The sequence below is a fragment of the Eschrichtius robustus genome, chromosome 8 (assembly GCF_028021215.1).
Source record: "Eschrichtius robustus isolate mEscRob2 chromosome 8, mEscRob2.pri, whole genome shotgun sequence".
In the NCBI taxonomy this organism is placed as follows: Eukaryota; Metazoa; Chordata; class Mammalia; order Artiodactyla; family Eschrichtiidae; genus Eschrichtius; species Eschrichtius robustus.
The window spans coordinates 129,198,780-129,218,644 of record NC_090831.1 but is presented as its reverse complement, the minus strand read 5'-3'; the positions used below and the strand labels follow the sequence as shown (position 1 = coordinate 129,218,644).

At 43.8% G+C, this 19,865-nt stretch overlaps 1 protein-coding gene across 4 annotated transcripts in view; it reads right to left on the bottom strand.

The window, feature by feature from the left end:
• UBE3C (ubiquitin protein ligase E3C) overlaps window positions 1–19,865 on the bottom strand; it is a 118,053-nt gene that overhangs the window by 32,598 nt on the left and 65,590 nt on the right. For 3 of the 4 annotated variants that reach the window (XM_068549769.1, XM_068549771.1, XM_068549773.1), the window contains 5 exons: window positions 19,624–19,728; window positions 17,521–17,608; window positions 17,098–17,195; window positions 16,159–16,291; window positions 7,405–7,652 (listed from right to left, as the gene is read on the bottom strand). In XM_068549769.1, the coding sequence (XP_068405870.1) occupies window positions 7,405–7,652; window positions 16,159–16,291; window positions 17,098–17,195; window positions 17,521–17,608; window positions 19,624–19,728 (672 nt within the window). The remainder of the gene's footprint in view (window positions 1–7,404; window positions 7,653–16,158; window positions 16,292–17,097; window positions 17,196–17,520; window positions 17,609–19,623; window positions 19,729–19,865) is intronic. The other variant, XM_068549770.1, reaches the window with a different exon arrangement.

Below are 19,865 nucleotides of genomic sequence, written 5' to 3'. Positions count from 1 at the left end.
TATGACCCAATAAATATCATAATCAATCAATATACAATTTTCTTCTCTTAAAGATTTAATGTTCAGATACCACACTATTAGTGCTATACTATTACACTCACTTAGATCTGGACAATTTTTAACATGTTGGTACAAAGTTTAACCATTTGTGATCAGATATGTTTTAGAAATTACTGCTCCCTTAGGAATTTCCATGCAGAAAATTATATGAGTAAAATCCTTAAAGTGAGGAACTAAATTAAGTACCATCCTCAAATAACTATAGTTTTGTTACTGGTTTTGTCTAAACTTCATTATTTTAAAGAGCTTTGAGACAGAATTTACACAAACTTCATTTTTAGGAGAAAGGTTTAGATGCCAAACTTTTCTCCCTGGAAATCTGGTTTAAAGAGGTAACATATTCCAGGGCTTCCCTGGTGGCACAGTGGTTATTCATCCACCTGTCAACGCAGGGGACACGGGTTCGAGCCCTGGTCCGGGAAGATCCCACATGCCGCGGAGCAACTAAGCCCATGCGCCACAACTACTGAGCCTGCGCTCTAGAGCCCGCGAGCCACAACTACTGAAGCCTGTGTGCCACAACTACTGAAGCCCACGTGCCTAGAGCCCGTGCTCTGCAACAAGAGAAGCCACCACAATGAGAAGCCTGCGCACCGCAACAAAGAGTAGCCCCTGCTAGCCGCAACTAGAGAAAAGCCTGCGTGCAGCAACAGAGACCCAATGCAGCCAAAAAGAAAATAAATAGAATTAAAAAAAAGAAAATAAAGAGGTAACATATTCCAGAGTACAGCAGTAAGAGCGATCTGTTATCCCCTCTGAATCTACAGCACTTTCCAAGACTGTGTCGTCAGGACAATTCTTGATGCGAGCAGCGCGTCACTGACCAGGGACGCACAGAGCTACCAGTGAGCCAGAAAGCTTTCGCGAGCCAGGATCACCTAGTACTTATCCTGCCTCTACGTTAATCAAGATTGGACAATTCATACATTCAGGAAGGAAAAATAATATAGAACCGTAATAAGATTTCATTTATGCAAATAAAATTACTCTGTTGTCTGTCACTGCACTGTATAAGAACCACTGAATCTAGGGAGTGTGTCAGGTTAGGCTATCAAAATAAAGGCTCATCTTCACAGAAAGAACGATAGCACATCCTTTCAAAGATTTTCGTGCAATGAGTTATGAAACTCACATCCCTGGGAGGGAGCTGAGACTGAGTCGAAAGGGACCACTGACAGGGAGAGATACTATCTCCCTGAGAACTGACACCAAGGACAGCACACGGCTCCAGTTGGGAGAGATACATTATGCCTTAAAATGAATTAAGGTGAGAAAATGATCTGTTTGAACTTTATGCTAAGGAATCTAACATCAGGTCAATGCCTGAAATTTGTCACTGAAATAAGGGGAGCCTGAAGAAAACATACTGTTAAAATGGTGAGGTCAAGTTGAACACTTAAAATCTGTATTATTAAAATAGCAACATTTGGAATCTGAACAAATAAATAATAACTGGGCCTATAATGATGCATCTCAAAGAGATACAAATAAAGGAGCATGATTTTTACATCCAGGACATACCGATTCTCACTACCCCTCTGCTTTGTTAGGCCTGGGGTTCCATTACCATTTGTCATTAACAAACACACACACACACAACACAAAACTTACTACAGAGCTACAGTAATCAAAACAGTGTCACACTGGCATAAGGCTAGACATAGAGATCAATGAAATAGCATCAAGAGTTCAGAAATAAACCCTTACATTTGTGGTCAACTGACTCTCAACAAGAGTGCCAGGACAGTCTGTTCAACAAATGGTGCTGGGACAGCTGGACATCCATACACAAAAGAATACAGAGGAACCTCCTAACTCACACCATCTACAGAAATAAACTCAAAATGAATCAGAGAGAGTGGCATGGACATATGTACACTACCAAACGTAAAACAGATAGCTAGTGGGAAGCAGCCGCATAGCAGAGGGAGATCAGCTCGGTGCTTTGTGACCACCTAGAGGGGTGGGACAGGGAGGGTGGGAGGGAGGGAGACGCAAGAGGGAAGACATATGGGAACATGTGTATATGTATAACTGACTCACTTTGTTATGAAGCAGAAACTAACACACCATTGTAAAGCAATTATACTCTAATAAAGATGTTAAAAAAAAAAAAAAAGAATCAAAGACATAAATGTAAGAGCTAAAACTACAAAACTCTTAGAAGGACATTCAGGTATATATTTTTGTGACCCTGGATTAGGCAATGGTTTCTTAGATAAGGCAACAAAAGAAAAACAAAATTAAAAACTTTTGTGCTTCTAAGGAGAACACCAAGAAAATGAAAGACAACCCAAAGAAAAGGAGATAATGTTCGCAGACCACACACCTGATAAGGGACTTGAAACTAGAATATATAAAGGACTTAATAAAAGGCAAACAACTCAATTTAAGAAATGGGCAATGGACCTGAATAGACATTTCTCCACAGAAGACAAGAAGCACACGAAAAGATGTTCAACATCATTAATCATCAGGAAAATGCAAATCAAAACCATAATGACACACCACTTCACACCCACCGGGACGGTTGTTACAAAAAAGACAGACAATAGTAAGTGTTGGCAAGGATGTGGAGAAAACGGAACTCGCATACATTGCTGGTGGGATTGTAAAAGGATGCGGACACTTTGATATAGTCACCATATGACCCAAAACTTCCACTCCTAGGTATGTGTTTCTTGGTAAGAGAAATGAAAATGTGCTGTCCACGAATGTCCACAGCAGCATTACTCATAACAGCCAATAGTGGAAACAACCCAACAATCCATCACATGATGAACTGATAAGCGGCGGTACCTATTCACAGGATGGAACATTATTCAGACAAAGAAGGAATGAAGTACTGATATATGCTACAACATGGAGGAACCTTGAAAACATTACGCTGAGGCAAAGAGATCAGTCACAAAAGGCCCCATATTGTGTGATTCCCTTTATAAGAAATGTCCAGAACACGCAGATCACAGAGACAGGAAGTAGGTTGGTGGGGGCCCAGGGCTGATGGGCCTGGAGCAGAACGCGGAACAACTGCTGATGAACGTGGGGTTCCCTTTTTCAGGATCTGTTCTGAAATTATAGTGCAGATGGCTGCACAACTCAGTGAATACACTAAAAACCACTGAACTGTACTCTTTAAAAGGCTGAGTTTTATGGAATGTGAATCGTACTTCAAAAAAAGTGTTACTTCAGAATAAGTCACAAGAGCATCATCTGCTGTGCAGGCATCAATTTTTAATTAAGCTGCTTCTCAAATGGGCAACTCCATACACTAAGCTTCAAGGGAAGGTCTGTTTAGTATAATACGTACCACAGAGAACAGAACTACAAATAAAGGAATTTAATTGTAAAGTTGAAAATGATTATAGTTCTGATTAATTTTTATAGAAAATAATTACGTAGCAACATTAGTTTCTTAATTACTTATTCAAAGACGGTAAAGCTGCTGAGTAATCACCCCTGGACGCAGAGCTCCGAGTGTGGCTTGCACTCAGCCTGCCACTGGCTCAGTGTCACCGCCCTGAGCAGAGCTGCGCCCCTCGTAGCCCCACCTTCCTCACCTCCCAGCTGCCTTCAGCACATTGCTCGCCCCTCCTCCTCGGTACACTTTCTTCCCTACTGAGACCCCACCTCCTCGGGCCCTCCTCCCCATGTGCTCACTCTGCAGTCTCTCCAGACACCACAGTGCAGCCCTGCGTCAGCCGGGCGTTCACCAGCGGCCGTCCCCTCTCGCCTCGTCTAGCAGAGATGGCCCCTGGCCCTCCACCGGCCCCAGGGCTGCTCAATGCCGCAGCCACGAGCCACAGCGGCTGCTGACACCCAAGCTGATGAGAACGACGACATCACAAGGAGATTCCCTGCACCAGCCCCAGGGCAGCCGGACAACATGTGCGCCATCGCAGCAAGTTCCTGCAGAGGTTGCAGCTCTGGGTCACACCTGCTCATCGGTTCTTTCCTGTGTCTCTCCCAGGATCCCAGGCCGCCCCCCGGTCTGGTTCTTTATCCATGGACACTTCACCGAAGATTGCTACCCTATCTTTGAACACCAACCAAACCATCCACCCATTCTTCTCTGGAACTTGTTCTTTCTCTAGAGCTCTTCTCTCTCTCCTTCCCTTGGGAGCCAAGTCGGCCGAAAAGGCGACCGACACTCTTTCCATCTGTAAACCTTCCATTTCCTTTACCTCACCCCGAAGCAAACTCATTTCTATCAGGCCACCCCACTAAAAAAACATCACGAACGACTACCCTCATGTCCACCAGCCGAGGGATGGTTACATAAATGTGGTTATCCTACAACAGAATATTAATTGGCAATAAAAGGAATGAAGTACTGACACATGGCACAACTTGAGTGATCCTTGAAAACATGCTAAGTGACAGAAGCCAATCACAAAAGGCCACATATTTTATGATTCAATTTATAGGAAATGTGCAGAATAAGGACACAAATAAGAGACAAACGGTACCTTAATAGATTAATTAATAGTAGAATAAGAAACAAAAAGTAGATTAGTGTTTGCCTCGGTCTTGGGGGTGGGAAGGGAGAAGTGACTGTTAATGGATACAGGTGATGAAAATGTTCTAAATCTGTAGTGACGGTCGTACAAATCTGTGAATGCACCGAAACCGCTGAATTGTACTTTTTAGATGGGTGAATTGCATGGTTTGAGAATTCTATCTCAATAAAACGTTACAAGAAAAAAGCACCCAGAAAACAAAAACTTGCTGATAAATGCAGAGGTCACATTTCAGTCCTCAGCTGACCTGACCTCACAGCATGACGCTAGGTAATCAGGGCACCGTCACTCAGGACCGGATCGCTGTCCTCGTCTCTGAAAGCCATTATCCGCATGGGTTCCACAGGGTCTCCCTAAAAATGCACTAAGTCTGTCACCTCAGCCATTTGCTGAACACAGTGATTCTGCACGACCCACAGGATGAAGAGCCAACTTTTCATCATGGGACACACCGGCCCTTTATGGTCTGGCTGCCGGCGGGTTCCACAGCAGGGCTGGCAAACGTGTCCTGGGAAGGGCCCAGCAGCACATACTTCAGCACCGCTCAGCTCTGCCCCCGGGGAAAGCAGCCACAGACAATATGGAAGTGACATTCCAGTAAAGCCTTTTTTTTAAAAAAAAGAAAACAAACAAACAGTAAAATAGGTGGGTAGACTTGCTCAGGGGCTGTAGTTTGCTGCCCTTAGTTTCAGATTGTCACCTCTGGTCACTCCCTTGACTTTCAGAAGCCGTACTGATTACAATCCTTGTGTTATAATCTAGCCCGTCTCTAAAAATGTGTTGGATAGTAAATATTAAATATCAGGCGTTCCTATTCTACTATTTCAAACAGTGGAAATAAAAATGCATTCCTAAACGATCCAAAAACCCTAACAAATTTCCCCAAAATACCATGAACAATGTTTACCTATCTGTATAACAACACACCCAGGTTCTTGGGCAACATAAAGCATGAACTTCACTTATTATCAACCTCAGCAGTCAGTGGCCACGGTGTGTGCACCATGCACGATACTTCACAGAAGCGGGAGAAGTTACCTCTTTCTTCTACACTGCAAGAAACATCCCAGTACGAAGAGAAACGGGAACTAACTTGAGGAGGGGATCTTCTGAACTGGGCCCCGGTGCCTGGCAGAAGTGGGTGCTGGGAGCCAGGAAGGGGGCAGAAGACGTCTCCTCACTCTGACGAGGCGGGCCGGCCAGGAGGCCCGAGGCTGGACCACAGCACCCGCACGGTCGTCCCACCTCCACCCGCCAGACGCTGCAATGGGCCGCTGACTCAGACGGTGGACCTGGGGTAAAACTTTTTGTCTGTCATGACCGTGAGTACTTGGTAGTTAGTCTGAGTACCGGGGAATCCTTGCACACTTCCCCAAACGCACCATGCTCTGTAAGTTACGACTGGTGGAATGAATTCATTCATTCATTCAAAAACCAAGAATCATTCATTTTCAATTTCCTCTGGGAATAACCAGATGATTTTTCCGCCCCACTTGCAGCAGCTGGGCGTAAGTTTCAATCACTGATTTTAGTGGGACACTTGCCAGCCACATCCTGTTAGGATTAGTAATCATCAACACTATTTAAATGCAAAGAAGCAAACAAAATAACCTTGTATGTAAACGTTTCCCTAACGTAAAATGCTAGTAATCAATTAAAAAGAAAAGAAAGGAGAATCCCTTTCTTGGGGGACTGGACCCGAGCTGTGGGGAAGAGCCCCTCCCAACGTAACTGGCGCCCCACCTCCTGCGCCCCACCTATGGCAGCCCACAAGCTATGCCACGGTCTGAACGTCTGCGTTTCCCCCAAACCCCACACACACTGTGACGGCGTCAGGAGGCGGGGCCCCTGGTGCTTAGGGCACGAGGGTGGAGCCTGTGTGAATGGGATCAGAGCCCTTGCAAAGAAGCCCCACGGAGCTCCCTCGCCCCCCTTCCGCCATGTGAAGACCCAGGGAGCAGGCATCAGCCCTGAACCAGGAAGGGGGCCTCCACCAGATAAAACCACGTGGCGCCCTGATCTCAGACGCCAGGCTCCAGAACTGTGAGAAGTCAATTTCTGTTGTCTGTAAGCCACCCAGTCTGTGGGATCTTGTTACAGCAGCCTGAACAGACTAAGGCCAGCACTGCTCTACTTCAACAATAAGTGGAACTGGCCTCAGTGGGTACCTTCGTCCTGTTCCTGACCTTAATGGGAAGGTGTGCTTTGAAAGTTTCACCATTAACTAGGGAGTTTCCACTACGTTATATAACTAAATTTTCCTTTCATTTACAATAAAGGGTAAGGTGCGTTTGTATAGATGGTGTATACCATCAGGTGTAACATTCTGGTTACTACAGCATTACCGTAACATCCTTAAGTGGCCAATTTTCAAGAATCTGCATACAACATATATAACACTTAAACTACACTGAATAACTATGGCATTCCATCTCACAGCACTTTGAAAATTTTATAGAACCTTAAAAGAATCACTTTTAACACTGATTATCAACAAGAGCAACTGTGAAAAGACAAAATATTTACAATACTCATACCTATGCTAGCAGATAAACAGAATTTTATCTGTATAGACAGAATTTTATATCATGCTTCCCATGTTTTCTACACTATATCAATAATTTTTTAATGTACGTTAACAGTGTATGAAATGTATAATGCTATAAAGCAGTTATTATGTAAGAAAACACGATTCAGGGGTTCATCAAAATTACTTAACAATCCTGAATAAAGATCTTCAATGAAACAGACGGTAACCACACAGAAGCACCGAATTTCCACACCCCGTGGTCTAAGATCCGTTTTGACATAAAGTTTACTTTACCTTTCCAAGCATCCTGCCCAGGAAGTAGTAATGTCTGGCAAAGGACTCCCCCACAAGCATCTGGGCAGCTGGGTTGGGGTACAGCAGCCCTTCGTTAGTGGTCTTAAAGAAGCCCTGGTTGGGGTTAAACCCCGACTTCAGTAGTTCATTTAGAAACTCTCTGAAAATACCACCACCGTCAATGCCAGCTTCGTCCAGGCCATGTGCATTGAGTAAGTGCACACGGATCCGCTTTTTCAAATCAGGCTCTGTTAAAAGAGGCGGGATGGGGCAAGGAGAAAATATTTTTTTAAAAAGCAATAAAATAAGCTGGTATTATAGGAAATTAGGTAAGGGGAGCAAGAATATTAAAAATATTTTAATGCAAGACTTAAAAAAAAAAAATCAACATTAAAAAGAGACCATGAGACAGACTGACCAGTATTTCCCTCAGAGCCTACAATGGGAAGAAGAGAGACATTCCTTTGCACTGATACTGACAGATCAAGAATGGAGTGAGGCGGGGGGAGGTGTGTTTAGCAGAAAATACAGTTATCCCACGTATGCTAAAGGATGTAACAAACTCAAATACCAGGAGGAGGGGAATGGAATGGAGGACCTAAGGATAATACTAGAACAGAAAACTATTACCAAGAAAGGCAAAAAGATAAATGAACAAAGCAGATGTCAATGAAGTTAACATTACAAAGACCTTCTGAAAGAGGCAAAGGACACGAGAGTCAGAACACCAGAATCTACATCAGTTAAAACGATGTTTGGCTGAAAAATGGGGGAAATTTTTGGTTACATAATGTGCCACAATATGCAATTTTTAAGTTGCTTAAGTCTGCCTGACATGTGAGGGGCATTTCCACACAGGTCCTCATAAGGACAGCACTGCAAAAGCAGGGACGCCAGGCCCCGGACTCACTTGCAATGAATACAATAGCCTCCGACACAGGCCCCAAATACGGGCCAGCAGACGTGATTCTACCACAAGTCAAAGCCAGGGACTCCCAGGCTTAATCAGGGAACAGGTCTGACAAAGTCACTGACACGTCCTTCATCGTTGCCCACCAACGTCCTTCAGGTGCTCTGCACGTCAAGAGCCGCAGGTGGAGGGAAACGGAACCCAGGTCGCAGAGCTGCACCCGCGTCCGCGCTGCAGCTGTCTTTCCGGCAGCCTGCAGTCGCCCACACGTATCTGACCCAAAGCATCTCAGGGGACAGGTGAGCTCTAGAAAACACCCCGGGAAGGGGTTTAGCAGAATGTTGGTTCGGCTGAACCCCAGCACTGTGATGTGCGAGTGTCAGTACTGAGGTCACGGGACCTGGGGTGTGAATATTCTATACTACACTTCAAACAGGGCCGACAGTTTAACGTGTGGACTGAGGCCCACGGCGCCTGCACAGGAGAGGGCCGCCCACCCATCCTGCCACAGGGACAAAAGCTGCGCCCGGCGAGCTCTCCTCTAGGGCAGTGCAGTGCCCACACCTCCCTCAGGGGTAAACAAACCCAACCAGAGGCGGCAGCAGCGCCCTCTTGCGCTCGTGCTTGTGAGGGAATAACCACCGCTGACGTCTACCCCGAGAGCCGGCAGAACTCGCGCCAGGAATTTCACACACGTTAATCACTTCCAACCCTTTAACAACCTCTGGGTTAAGAATGTCCCCATTCTCGTGTGAGAAACCCAAGGACAGGGAAGGTTGAATGATTTACCCAAGGACACACAGCTAATATGGTAAAGGGTCGTGCTGTAATTTTAAAACATGTCTATTACCTACAAAGCACAGGTTCTTTTCTACTAAAACACATTCTTTTATTTTTAAAAGTTAACTACACTTAAATGAAGAACATGCTTTTCACTGATGATTAAATTCCACAAACAATGTTATCTGCATCTATTTTGATCAATACAATTACCAAATATGTTCACTCTCAAGGCCTAGGTAAAATGCAGAAAGAATTCTAGGCAGATAACCGTGGATGCAACACAAAAATACAGTTGGCTCTTTGCGACCTTTACATATATCCTCTCAATACTCAGTTTTCAGGATAAACTGTAAGCTTTTATTTGTCACGCACAGTATTTCTCAAACTGAATGTCAACCGTTAGCAGCAGCAGGTTTTTGAAAAATTCGAAGTGTAAACATTTTGTAAGTGGTAAATGCTCAGCCAAGGCCCGCCCGTTAACCGCAGCACTAATCTTCGAGGCTGTGGTGGGGGGCGGGGGGCGGGTCTTTGTATCTCAGAGGCCCCACAGCCACTCACAGACGTCACCTCCTCAATTGTGGCTAGAACTGAGATTCTGTGGTTCCCTGCAGCTCATTTCTGTAAACAGCAACATACAACAGCACAATATTTTTAGAATCAAATCTAGTCTTCTAGGTATCTTGCCACTACTTGATTCAAAAGGCAAATTAAAAGTACCTACTTATACAGTAAGGTTGGGGCGGGGGGACCTAAGTCATATATTACAGTTGACCCTTGAAGAATTCAGAGCTTAGGGGCCCACACACAGTTGAAAATCCACGTGTAACTTTTGACTCCCCCAAAACTTAACTACTAATAGCCCACCGTTGACCAGAAGCCTTACCGACAACATAAACCGTCGATTAACACATATTTTGTATGGTATACGTATTATATACTCTACTCTTACGATAAAGTAAGCTAGGAAAAGGAAAATGTTATTAAGAAAATCAGAAGGAAGAGAAAATACACTCACGGTACTGTACTGTATTTATTGACATGTCAAGTTTACATCATCTGCTTTCAAGATGAATCGCCTGGCTGTCAATACCTACATCAACACTGTCTTATACGATACAAAACACTGTAGATGTTATACACATTACTAACACTAGACATCAAAAATGAAACGATAATGTGAAAAGGAAATTCTTACTTGTTTACAGGTATAACGATTCATGCACTGATAACAAAAGCATCAAGAATATGATTGTTTACGGTAGCCTAGCCTATACACTGAGGAATGAATCCTTATAGAATCTTTATGGCATATACCATTACAGTCATATTCATAATACAGTATTGGTAACATTGTTACATGTTTTTAAAAATCACTTACCTGTGATGATAAGCTGATAAGCAGTTTCTCCAATTACAAGAGAGAGGGAGGCACACTGCACAGTAACGTAACTTTGAAAGCAACGTTTTGAGAGTAAGAAAGCTAACACGTTATTAATTTTAGAGTTAGTATCACTCACTTTGCACCTACGTAAGCACAGGCTGTCCACTTCAATACAAGTCCTGCACACGATGGTCTGTCTGCACGACGAACACCTGGGTGACGATGGTGATGACACAGAAACGTCCCACACAGTTCTTGGACTTTCCCAGGAAGACGCTCACATACACAACAGCTGAGGTGCTCGCTGTGCGGCGTGCTGACTACTCACTGTGAAGTGGTCCTTCTTCCACTGTTTGCTTTAGTTTCAGTGCCCATATCACAGAAGGGTCCAAGGTGTAAAAGCCAGGAGCAAGGTAGGACAATCAGAACCCTCCTGCCAGGTGGCCTGCCGTCAGCTTGCTGCCAGGTGCTCTTCTGCATCTTGTCCTTGTCATTGGCTGTGGTTCAGAGGCTCTCATCTCCACCCATTCGTCTTCCGTCAGCTCCTCTCACCTGGGGTCTACTAGCTCTTGCCTTTTTTCTCCAAGACCCGTATTCCGAAAGCCTTCACCCCACCTTTTTTTACCATGTTTACAATCTCTTTCATGATCTCCTTGATTGGCTCTGACGTAAATCCTGTGGAGTCATGCACAGCATCTGGACACTTTTCCCCAGGCAGGACTGTACTGTTTCTGGCTTGGTGGCTTTCAGGGCTCTTTCTGTTAACAGCTATGGCATCATCAGTGGTAGGATCCTCCCAGACTCTCACAATGTTCTCTCTGCTGGGTTCTCTGACATTGCGTTGACAAGCCTTTCCACGGAGCACCATGTGTAATAAGCCTGAAAGGTTCCTATGGCCCCCTGATCTAGAGGCTGAATTAGAGATGTGTTCTGTGAGCCAGCAGACCACTTCTACGCCTTCGGTGTTGAACTCATGGGTTTCTGGGTGGCTAAGGGCATTGCCAATACCAAAAGAACTGTAAAGGCCATCCCTTACCAACAAGGTGCTTCCTGACGTCAAGGACAAGGCATCGATGGAACCAATCCAGAAAAAGGGCTCTCACTGCCCAGGCCTTCTTGTTGTCCAACCAAAAGACAGACAGCTGGTGTTTATCTCTCCCCTAGAGGCTGGGGGTGAGCAGCTTTACAGATGAGGGCAGTCCTGACCATACACCCAACTGCACTCCTGTCCCTTCCTGCTTAAATGCTGTGCTCACTTCTCTTCCTTACTAAAAAATGTCCTTTGTGGCAGTTTTTCCCCAGAATAGGGCACTTTTGCCTGCATTAAAAACCTATTGAGGCAGATGTCACTTCTCCTCAACGATTTTCTTAACAGCGTCTGGGAGCTCGTCTGCTGCCTGTTGGTGGGCAGATGCTGCTTCTGCTGTTATCTTGACAATTTTAGAGCCACACTTCTTCCTAAAATTATCAAAACATCCTTTGCTGGCATTAAATTCTTCAGCTCTTGATCCTTCACCTTCCTTTTGCTTTAAGTTGTCATATAAGATACGAAGTAGCAGTATAACACGCTATTTTGAACAAACAACATGGTTATTAGATGGCTTATTTATTTATTTTTTTTAATGAAGATCTTTTTTTTTTTTAATTTATTTATTTATTTATTTTTGGCTGTGTTGGGTCTTCGTTTCTGTGCGAGGGCTTTCTCTAGTAGTGGCAAGCGGGGGCCACTCTTCATCGCGGTGCGCGGGCCTCTCACTATCGCGGCCTCTCCTGTTGTGGAGCACAGGCTCCAGATGCGCAGGCTCAGTAGTTGTGGCGCACGGGCCCAGCTGCTCCGCGGCATGTGGGATCTTCCCACACCAGGGCTTGAACCCGTGTCCCCTGCGTTGGCAGGCAGATTCTCAACCGCTGCGCCACCAGGGAAGCCCGGTTTATTCTTTTTTTACGACCAGTAAGAGAAAGTAAATTTGAAAGTATCTAAGGGAAATGCAAACCTTTAACAAAACATTTGGATATATTTTCTGAGTTTGAAAATTTTTTAGAAAAAGTAAATTAACTGAAAACATATCTGGCTTTTGTATAAATAAACTATGTAAACTTAAAATATTATGTTATGAAAAGAATACATCACAGTTTCTTACTAATTTTCAATGACATCAATGTCATTGGAAATTAAACATTTAGAGAATTAATAAAACATGCATAGAAGAAAAAAAAGTTGTCATATATAAAGACTTTTACTTTTTCTCAAATCATAAAGAGTCTACAGATATGCCTTTCTTACAGCAACCCTGCACGCATTTTCAATATGAGATAAAAAAAGTATGTCACAAAAAGTACAAGGTTTTTGTGCCTGCTGGTGTAGCTGCTGCCACAGCTTCACAAATTTCCTTTTCTTATTTTTTTTTTTTTTTTACAACGGTCCTCACGGTGGATTCATTTGTCTTGAAGCGGCAGTAACCAGAGCTGCAGGTACACGTCGAACAGCCCAACGTTTTCTCGTAACGTCGTGACTTTTCTCTGCTTCTTGGGAGCAGGTCCAGCATCAGTGGCAGCGCTGTGTGTTGGCCCCTGGTGTTCGCTAAGTTCACAGGGTTGCACTAGACACAAGGGAAAATAACGAGGACCGCGAGCGATCACTTTTTACTGGATTCGCGGTCTCCTGGAGGGGACGTGCTCAGGCGGAGGTGATGAGGGTCACGCTTGTCTCAAGGGGGTCCACACCACACTGAACTCAGTGCAGGAGCAACAAGAGGCGGCTAAGAGATCGTTAAAGCAGGACAGCGTGCGCTACAGGCACCTGCACGTTTGTTTACATTTCTCCTAACCGTGAAGGGCGCCACACACCTTCTACAAGTGTTTCTGTAAGTTTTGATAAACTTTAACTTCTTGTATCTGTGTATGCTTCTGACAGTAAATGATAAAACAGACTAATATCTATCAATACGTATATTTTATGCACTCATGACATACCTTTTTCTTAATTTTTTCAGTATTTCTAGGGTTACGCGGTTTATCTGCAAGTTTTTTCTAATTGTTATAAATCTCCAAAAAGTTTGGCAATATATTTCTTGAAAAAAATCTGCATAAGTGGACCCGCACAGTTCAAACCTGCATTGTTCAAGGGTCAACTGTACTTTGATTTTACCCAATTATCACTTCTTCTTCAGAAAAACAATGTAATAAACCCTGCCCATTCAGCAAAACAGAATCAAACCAACCAACACACAAGAGCACAAGTGAGGCTCTCAGGAATGGAGTCCAGAACAGCTCAGAGCCAGCTCTAGCAAATCCCATCCCAGACAATGGATGACACCAAGAGCTCACTGTGACGTACGTACCAGCTCTATAACCCTCACAACACTCCTGAGAGCCAATACGGTCACTTCTCCATAGTCTCCACAAGGAGAAATTAACATCCAACCCACGCTCTCACCCAGGTAAAATGCTGCCGGGTGGTGGCACGGTGGAAAGAGCGTGCGTGGCATCACCGCGCCAGGACCCGTGTCACTCTGCTTGCTTAGCTCCCTACTGCACAAAGAAGTCACTCAACTTCTCTGAGCTCCACCAGGTCAGTTCACTTGCCAGATGGGGCGAAACCCACATTTTAGAACACTGTTCTGAGATGATATGAGATATAAAAACCCATAAAGAATGGATTTGCTTTAATGACTAGATGATGTATGGAATAATCCTATTAATTGATTATATGTAAATGATCAGTCAACGAAGCACTTCAAACCAATTTTCCATAAGTAAATTAAACATTCTGAGATGATATTTAATTTTACAATTTGCATAGCAAAATACCAAACAATTTTGACATATGGTTTAAAAACTCTTATTAAGAAGGCCTGACTGAGAGAACACTTGTAAAGATTTAAGGCATTATAACATAAATATTGTAAGATTTTTCCAAAATCTTTAAGCTCAGCGAGATTATCAGCCTGCACAACTAGAGAGCTGGAGTGTGATTAACCTTTAAATCATTTTTAAGCTTAAGGATTCATTAGGAAATGTGGGGCTTATTATCACTGAGCAGTAATGTCTTAATCTCCATGAAATAAAGTTAACTGAAAATCGCTGCTAAGCACACGTTCTCATTCTGGCTGAAGAGCTCACGGACATACACTAGCCTGCAGGAAGCAGGACCTGCAGGAAGCCCAAGTCCACCAAGTGCAGAACCGGGTCGGCTGTGAACGTCCACGCCCTTCGCGGTGACCCAGCCTGGGAGGCACGGCTCCCCAAGTCCTGGCTCACGCCCTGCATCTGAGGAAGCCCTCCAGCATCAAGCACATCTCAGCTCTTCCCTGAACACTCTGCCAGCCGTCTGCCAACCGATGACTCCGTTAGAGCTCTTGTCTTTCTTGTTTTCAATCACAAATTCAACAAACGTCTAGTGAGCACTAGCTAGCTGGGTGGGCTGAACAAGGATTCAGGATCCCATCTTAGACCGTGAGGGCCTCCGTCAAGCGGGAGACACAGACACAGAAACTGCTAGCACAGTAACACGTAACACACACCACAGCTACTGTAATTCATTATGAAGGACTGCAGATCCCAAAGGAGGGAGAACTTTTTTTTCCCCAAAAATACGTTAGACTAGGTGTCAGAATACCTGATTTCTGCCCCACTCATACAAAACGTTTTGAAAACACAACATCCTAGGCAACAGTAACCTGGTATAGGGGAGAGCTCACAGCCTGTGTCAGACTTGAGTTAAAACTCTGTCTCAGTCTGTGATACTTGACCTCAGAGGGCAATGGCACAGATTAAACGACAAAACTAAGCTGGGTGAAAGACAAAAATTCTGCACACAAAACCTGGACAGAGTAAGGGAACAAGTGACATTAGTGTTCCTCCACTGTTCCACAATATGACAAAATTAGCTCTTTATCTAAGAAGAAAGAAAAGTATTCAAAATGAGAGGTTTTGCTTTCCTAGAAGAAAATGAAATTACTCCACTGGAAGAAAAGGCAAAAAGGTTGTCTGTATCTGACAACCTGCCAGCACCTCCCAAAGATGTGAGCTGGAGCCTGCCAGGGCTTTCGTTTTTAATACCTGCATTGATATAACACTGATTTAATGTAATATCATGGATACCATATTCTGAAGTTAAAATTATTAATATATATATTAATAACACTAAAACTTTTAACACTGGGTGTCAAAGATTAACATAAGACAAAATGTGTCACTGACCTCTAAATGCTGTCCAAATTATTGTTACAATATAATTCTCTTTTATCTAATAGCAGTGTCACTGAAGCACACTTAACCTTTGATAAAGAAATCTGGATTGCAATGATGTTTATATTAGTGTATTTAACTTGGCTTACAATTTATGATGTTTACATAAATAGACTGTTATATACGACATTTTTAGAATCGTAGCTTTTTTGTCAACTAAATTTTAGAGACAGACACTTGGGGGAAAGAAGAGCTTTTTGCCTTAAAAAAAAAAATCAATATTTGAAAGGCTTCTGTAGCAATAATTATTTGTTAATCTTAGAATTATTATTTGATAATATACATCCCCCAAATTTGACCTACTACATTTGTTTTGAACAGTCATTACAGAACAAGATAATCAACACTAATTGTTTAATGATCACCTTTTTCTGTACTCCCACAGCGCCCCCCCTGCCATATGCACACATACAGAGAGAATTATATATACCATTTTCTGGGGAAAGTTTGTCATAAGCATCTTCATAAATATAATTTCTTCTTATTGTGACATTAATTCCATCCAGAAATGGACCATCTCCTTGAACTTCTTGCTTATCTGCATAAATCAACCTTTGAAAGATCTAACAGAGGGGAAATTATAAGGTTACTTGAAAACAACAGATTTTTCGTTATAATCATAAGCAACCAAAAGGAAAAACTGGTAAATAAATCTTAACTTTAACTTTTGTATCTCCATAAACTCTGAAACAGATTTTAAAGGCCAAGGTATCAGATACTGATTTTATGCCTTATCAGTAAACGTGCAGTATTTATATATTTGTAATATTGTTCCTTTTCCCCACTTTACAACAAATTTTAAAAATCCCATGCTATGGCATATTTTCAATATTTCCTTTTGGAAACCTTTCATAAAACTCCAGATGGTGGAGGGAAGAAGAGTAGCTTTGGAAAGCTGTACATTAATATTAGTAGGAATATCTCTATAGTGATAAAATTCAAGTAATTTTTTTTATGCTAAAAATCCAGTAGAGGGCACTCGGGAATTATGCAACACCATGTGTATATGTGAGTGTCTATGTGTTTTAATGAAGAAATGTCAATAGCTTTAAATGTTCATCCTGTGAAAAGAGTGGGCAGACCTAAAAAACACCCTCTTGCAGCCATCACCTAAGTAGAGAAGTGTAGTAGTTTTTAGAAATTGCTAAGTAAGTTGGTGAATACAAGCAAAGCATTTTTTCAAGAGGTATTTGATTGGATTATGCTTTCATAAATCATGGTCAACTATTAACAATCTAATGAGAAAAACATAAATTATTTAATCAGATAGGCACTAGGCAACTTTAGATTTTTTCCACCGGTGTTACTTTTTAACTCTGAGATGATACAAATAACCACGAAACACATGGAAAGAAACCAAATTCCATACCTTTACTCGCTCCTCAAACGGAACCACAAAGGGCAACTCTGTTAGGATGGCAAGCTGTCTCTCCTCAGACACAGACAGTGGCGGGGACTCCAGACCTACTGCAACACAGTTTAAAACCTTTGTTACTGTGTGTACCTTCCTTTCCAGACTCACAAGGCTACACTCTGTATGGTTCCATTTAAAGACATTCTGGAAAAAGCTGAACTACATACAGGGACAAAAAACCCAACCTGTGGTTGCCAGGGGCCGGGACAAGGAGCTGGCTACCAAGGCATGAGGTGTTCTCCGGAACGATGAAACTCCTCTACCTGGCTGATCATGGTCAAGAATCACAGACCAGTAGACTAAAGAGCGAACTTCAACAGTATGCGAAGGAGACCTCAATAAACTCGAGTTAAAAGAGCGAGGTCCCAGGGAACTCACCGTCCAGGGTGGACCGCAGGGGGCCGATCCTCCCCATTCGGCGGAACCACCACGCACTTCTGGACGCCGGGACGTAGAGCTGGGTGACCTGTGGGGACCAGACACCCTGCTTAGTCAGCCCTTCCCCGTGTCCCAGCACACACTTCTACCTTGCCTCATTCGAGCTGCATCAGTGTTTCACATTTATTTAGTTACATCCCTCTCTTCCATCTCCTGTCCTTTTCAGGAGACCTTTTCGTAACCTCTCTCCTGCGCTGGCTGCTCTTTTACACTGTAATTATTTGTTCTAAATACATTCCAGGGAAATCTCTACTTGTTCTATTTAACGATGTGTACTATCTGGACACAGTAAATCATCATAATATGCTTTACAAAGAAAACCACGTCACCCTTAAAAAATTAATTTCTCACTATCACCAAATATTCACTCTCATAGTTTTTTAAAAAATCGTCTGAATGAGCATCCAAATAAGGCTGGTATCGTATACTGTCCCTGCCTCCTTTTCACCTGTCAGGCCCTTCAGCCCTTGTTTCTGCCCTTGCGACTGTGATGAGGAAACAGAAGCGCCTGTCCTGTCATCTTCCCCATCGTGTGGATGTTGCCAATCGCAGCATCATGGTGTCAGCATGTACTTCTAGCCCCTCCACTTCCTATACATCTGTCGTTACACCTGCAAGTTTCGCCAGGCTTGGCTTCCGGCAGAAACACTTCGGAGGCGGACGGTGTCCTCTGCTCGAGAGGCACGCGCTCAGCACCGCTGGTCGCAGGTCGGCGATGCGAGCGAGAACTTGTGGGAAAACAGCAGTCAGCTGTCAGCAGGCACCAGACACACTGCTTGGCTCAGCTGACAGTCTCCCTGGAGCACAGCAGCAGCACAGACCCTCGCCTCCCAGGCCTCCGGCCCACGTCTCCACCGTACTTGAGTGGGGGGCCGACACCTTCTTCACGTACTGTCAGCTGGAACACTTCCACGTCGAGGAGGCTCTCACAGCATCGACTCCATGGTTAGCCCACGAACAGTTCATAAAGGAAAGGCAGGCTAGAGGTGTGATTACTTCCTTCTTCCTGCCAGCATTTAAGACGAGGGTGGTTCCTCTGCATCCCACAAAGATGGCTAATGAAGTTCTTCTTTTTCGCATCCTTATGAACTCACAGATTCAAACACACTTGACGGTTAGTCCTCTGCACCTACCGTGCTGGCGCTCGCCTCCGCCTCCGGCTGCTAGAGCCCCTCGAGACGGCCCCCGGCCCTCACACAATCTCCCGTGGCCCCCGCTCTCAGGTGGAAGAACACGCCACCGTCTCGCGCACTTCTTCCCTGGACCTGCCGCGAACCACTGTGCCGAGGACCCTTTCTTTTCGGGGGGAAATGTTCAGAAACCCTGACATGGGCCCCAGGGGCTTTCACTGCTGCAGGACCTGCCACAGCATCTCAGCCTGGCCAGTGGGCAGAGCTCAAGCCACACGCTTAACTCAGAGAGACGATACTCCATGTGGACAAAGCGATGCTTCTAAAACAAGCCCGGTTTTCTTGAACATCTCTGTGATCTTGCGTCCTCCGTACCCACCACCCTCTGCCCCCAGCCCCGAGTTTCTGAGATGAATCCAGTCATGAGTTTCTCTGACAAACAACAATGAAAACATCTCATGTCCTTTGTTAATGTTATCCTAATTTAGTTTGAAACAGATTACTCTATTGAATCGACTTCAGATCTAGATCTTAGTAATATTCAAATTTCTCTGTCCCTTCAGAAAACCAGAAATAAGTTCCGTCTCTTAAGTACCAAATATATACTGAAAGTAACAATAAAAGCAAAAATTTTTTTTCAACCCCGCAAAACCCCATTATGCTTCAATATACTTTGTGGTTAAGAGCAAATTAGGATTAACAACAAATGCAGGATGCTCGTGGAAGCCAATGATACTGATACTGCTCTACGTTCTACTAGGTGAACTAAGAGTTAGTAACACAAAAGTTTACTGTTAATATTTAGTTACATAATAAGTTAAACAACTTTAAAGGATTTATTCTTCTCCCCCAAAAGATAAAAGCTGAAAAAGTACGTTTAATGAAAAATATTTAAAAGATTTAAAAGTAACACCTTATCTGCTTTAATATCTTCTTGCTCTGACAGCCAGTGATTGGGAGGACAAAAATTTCTCCTCGCGTCTCTGGACTTCAACATTTTCACTAGGTTGGTGATAACCTGAGAGGAAGAACAGGAACACGTCACACGCAGGCTCGGGAACTGTGGCAACACTTCTGGTCAGGAGCGAGAGGCCGCGGCACCGCTTCACCTCCGTGCCCGAGGACGCAGGCTTCCGCGGTGAAGAGCTGGCTAGA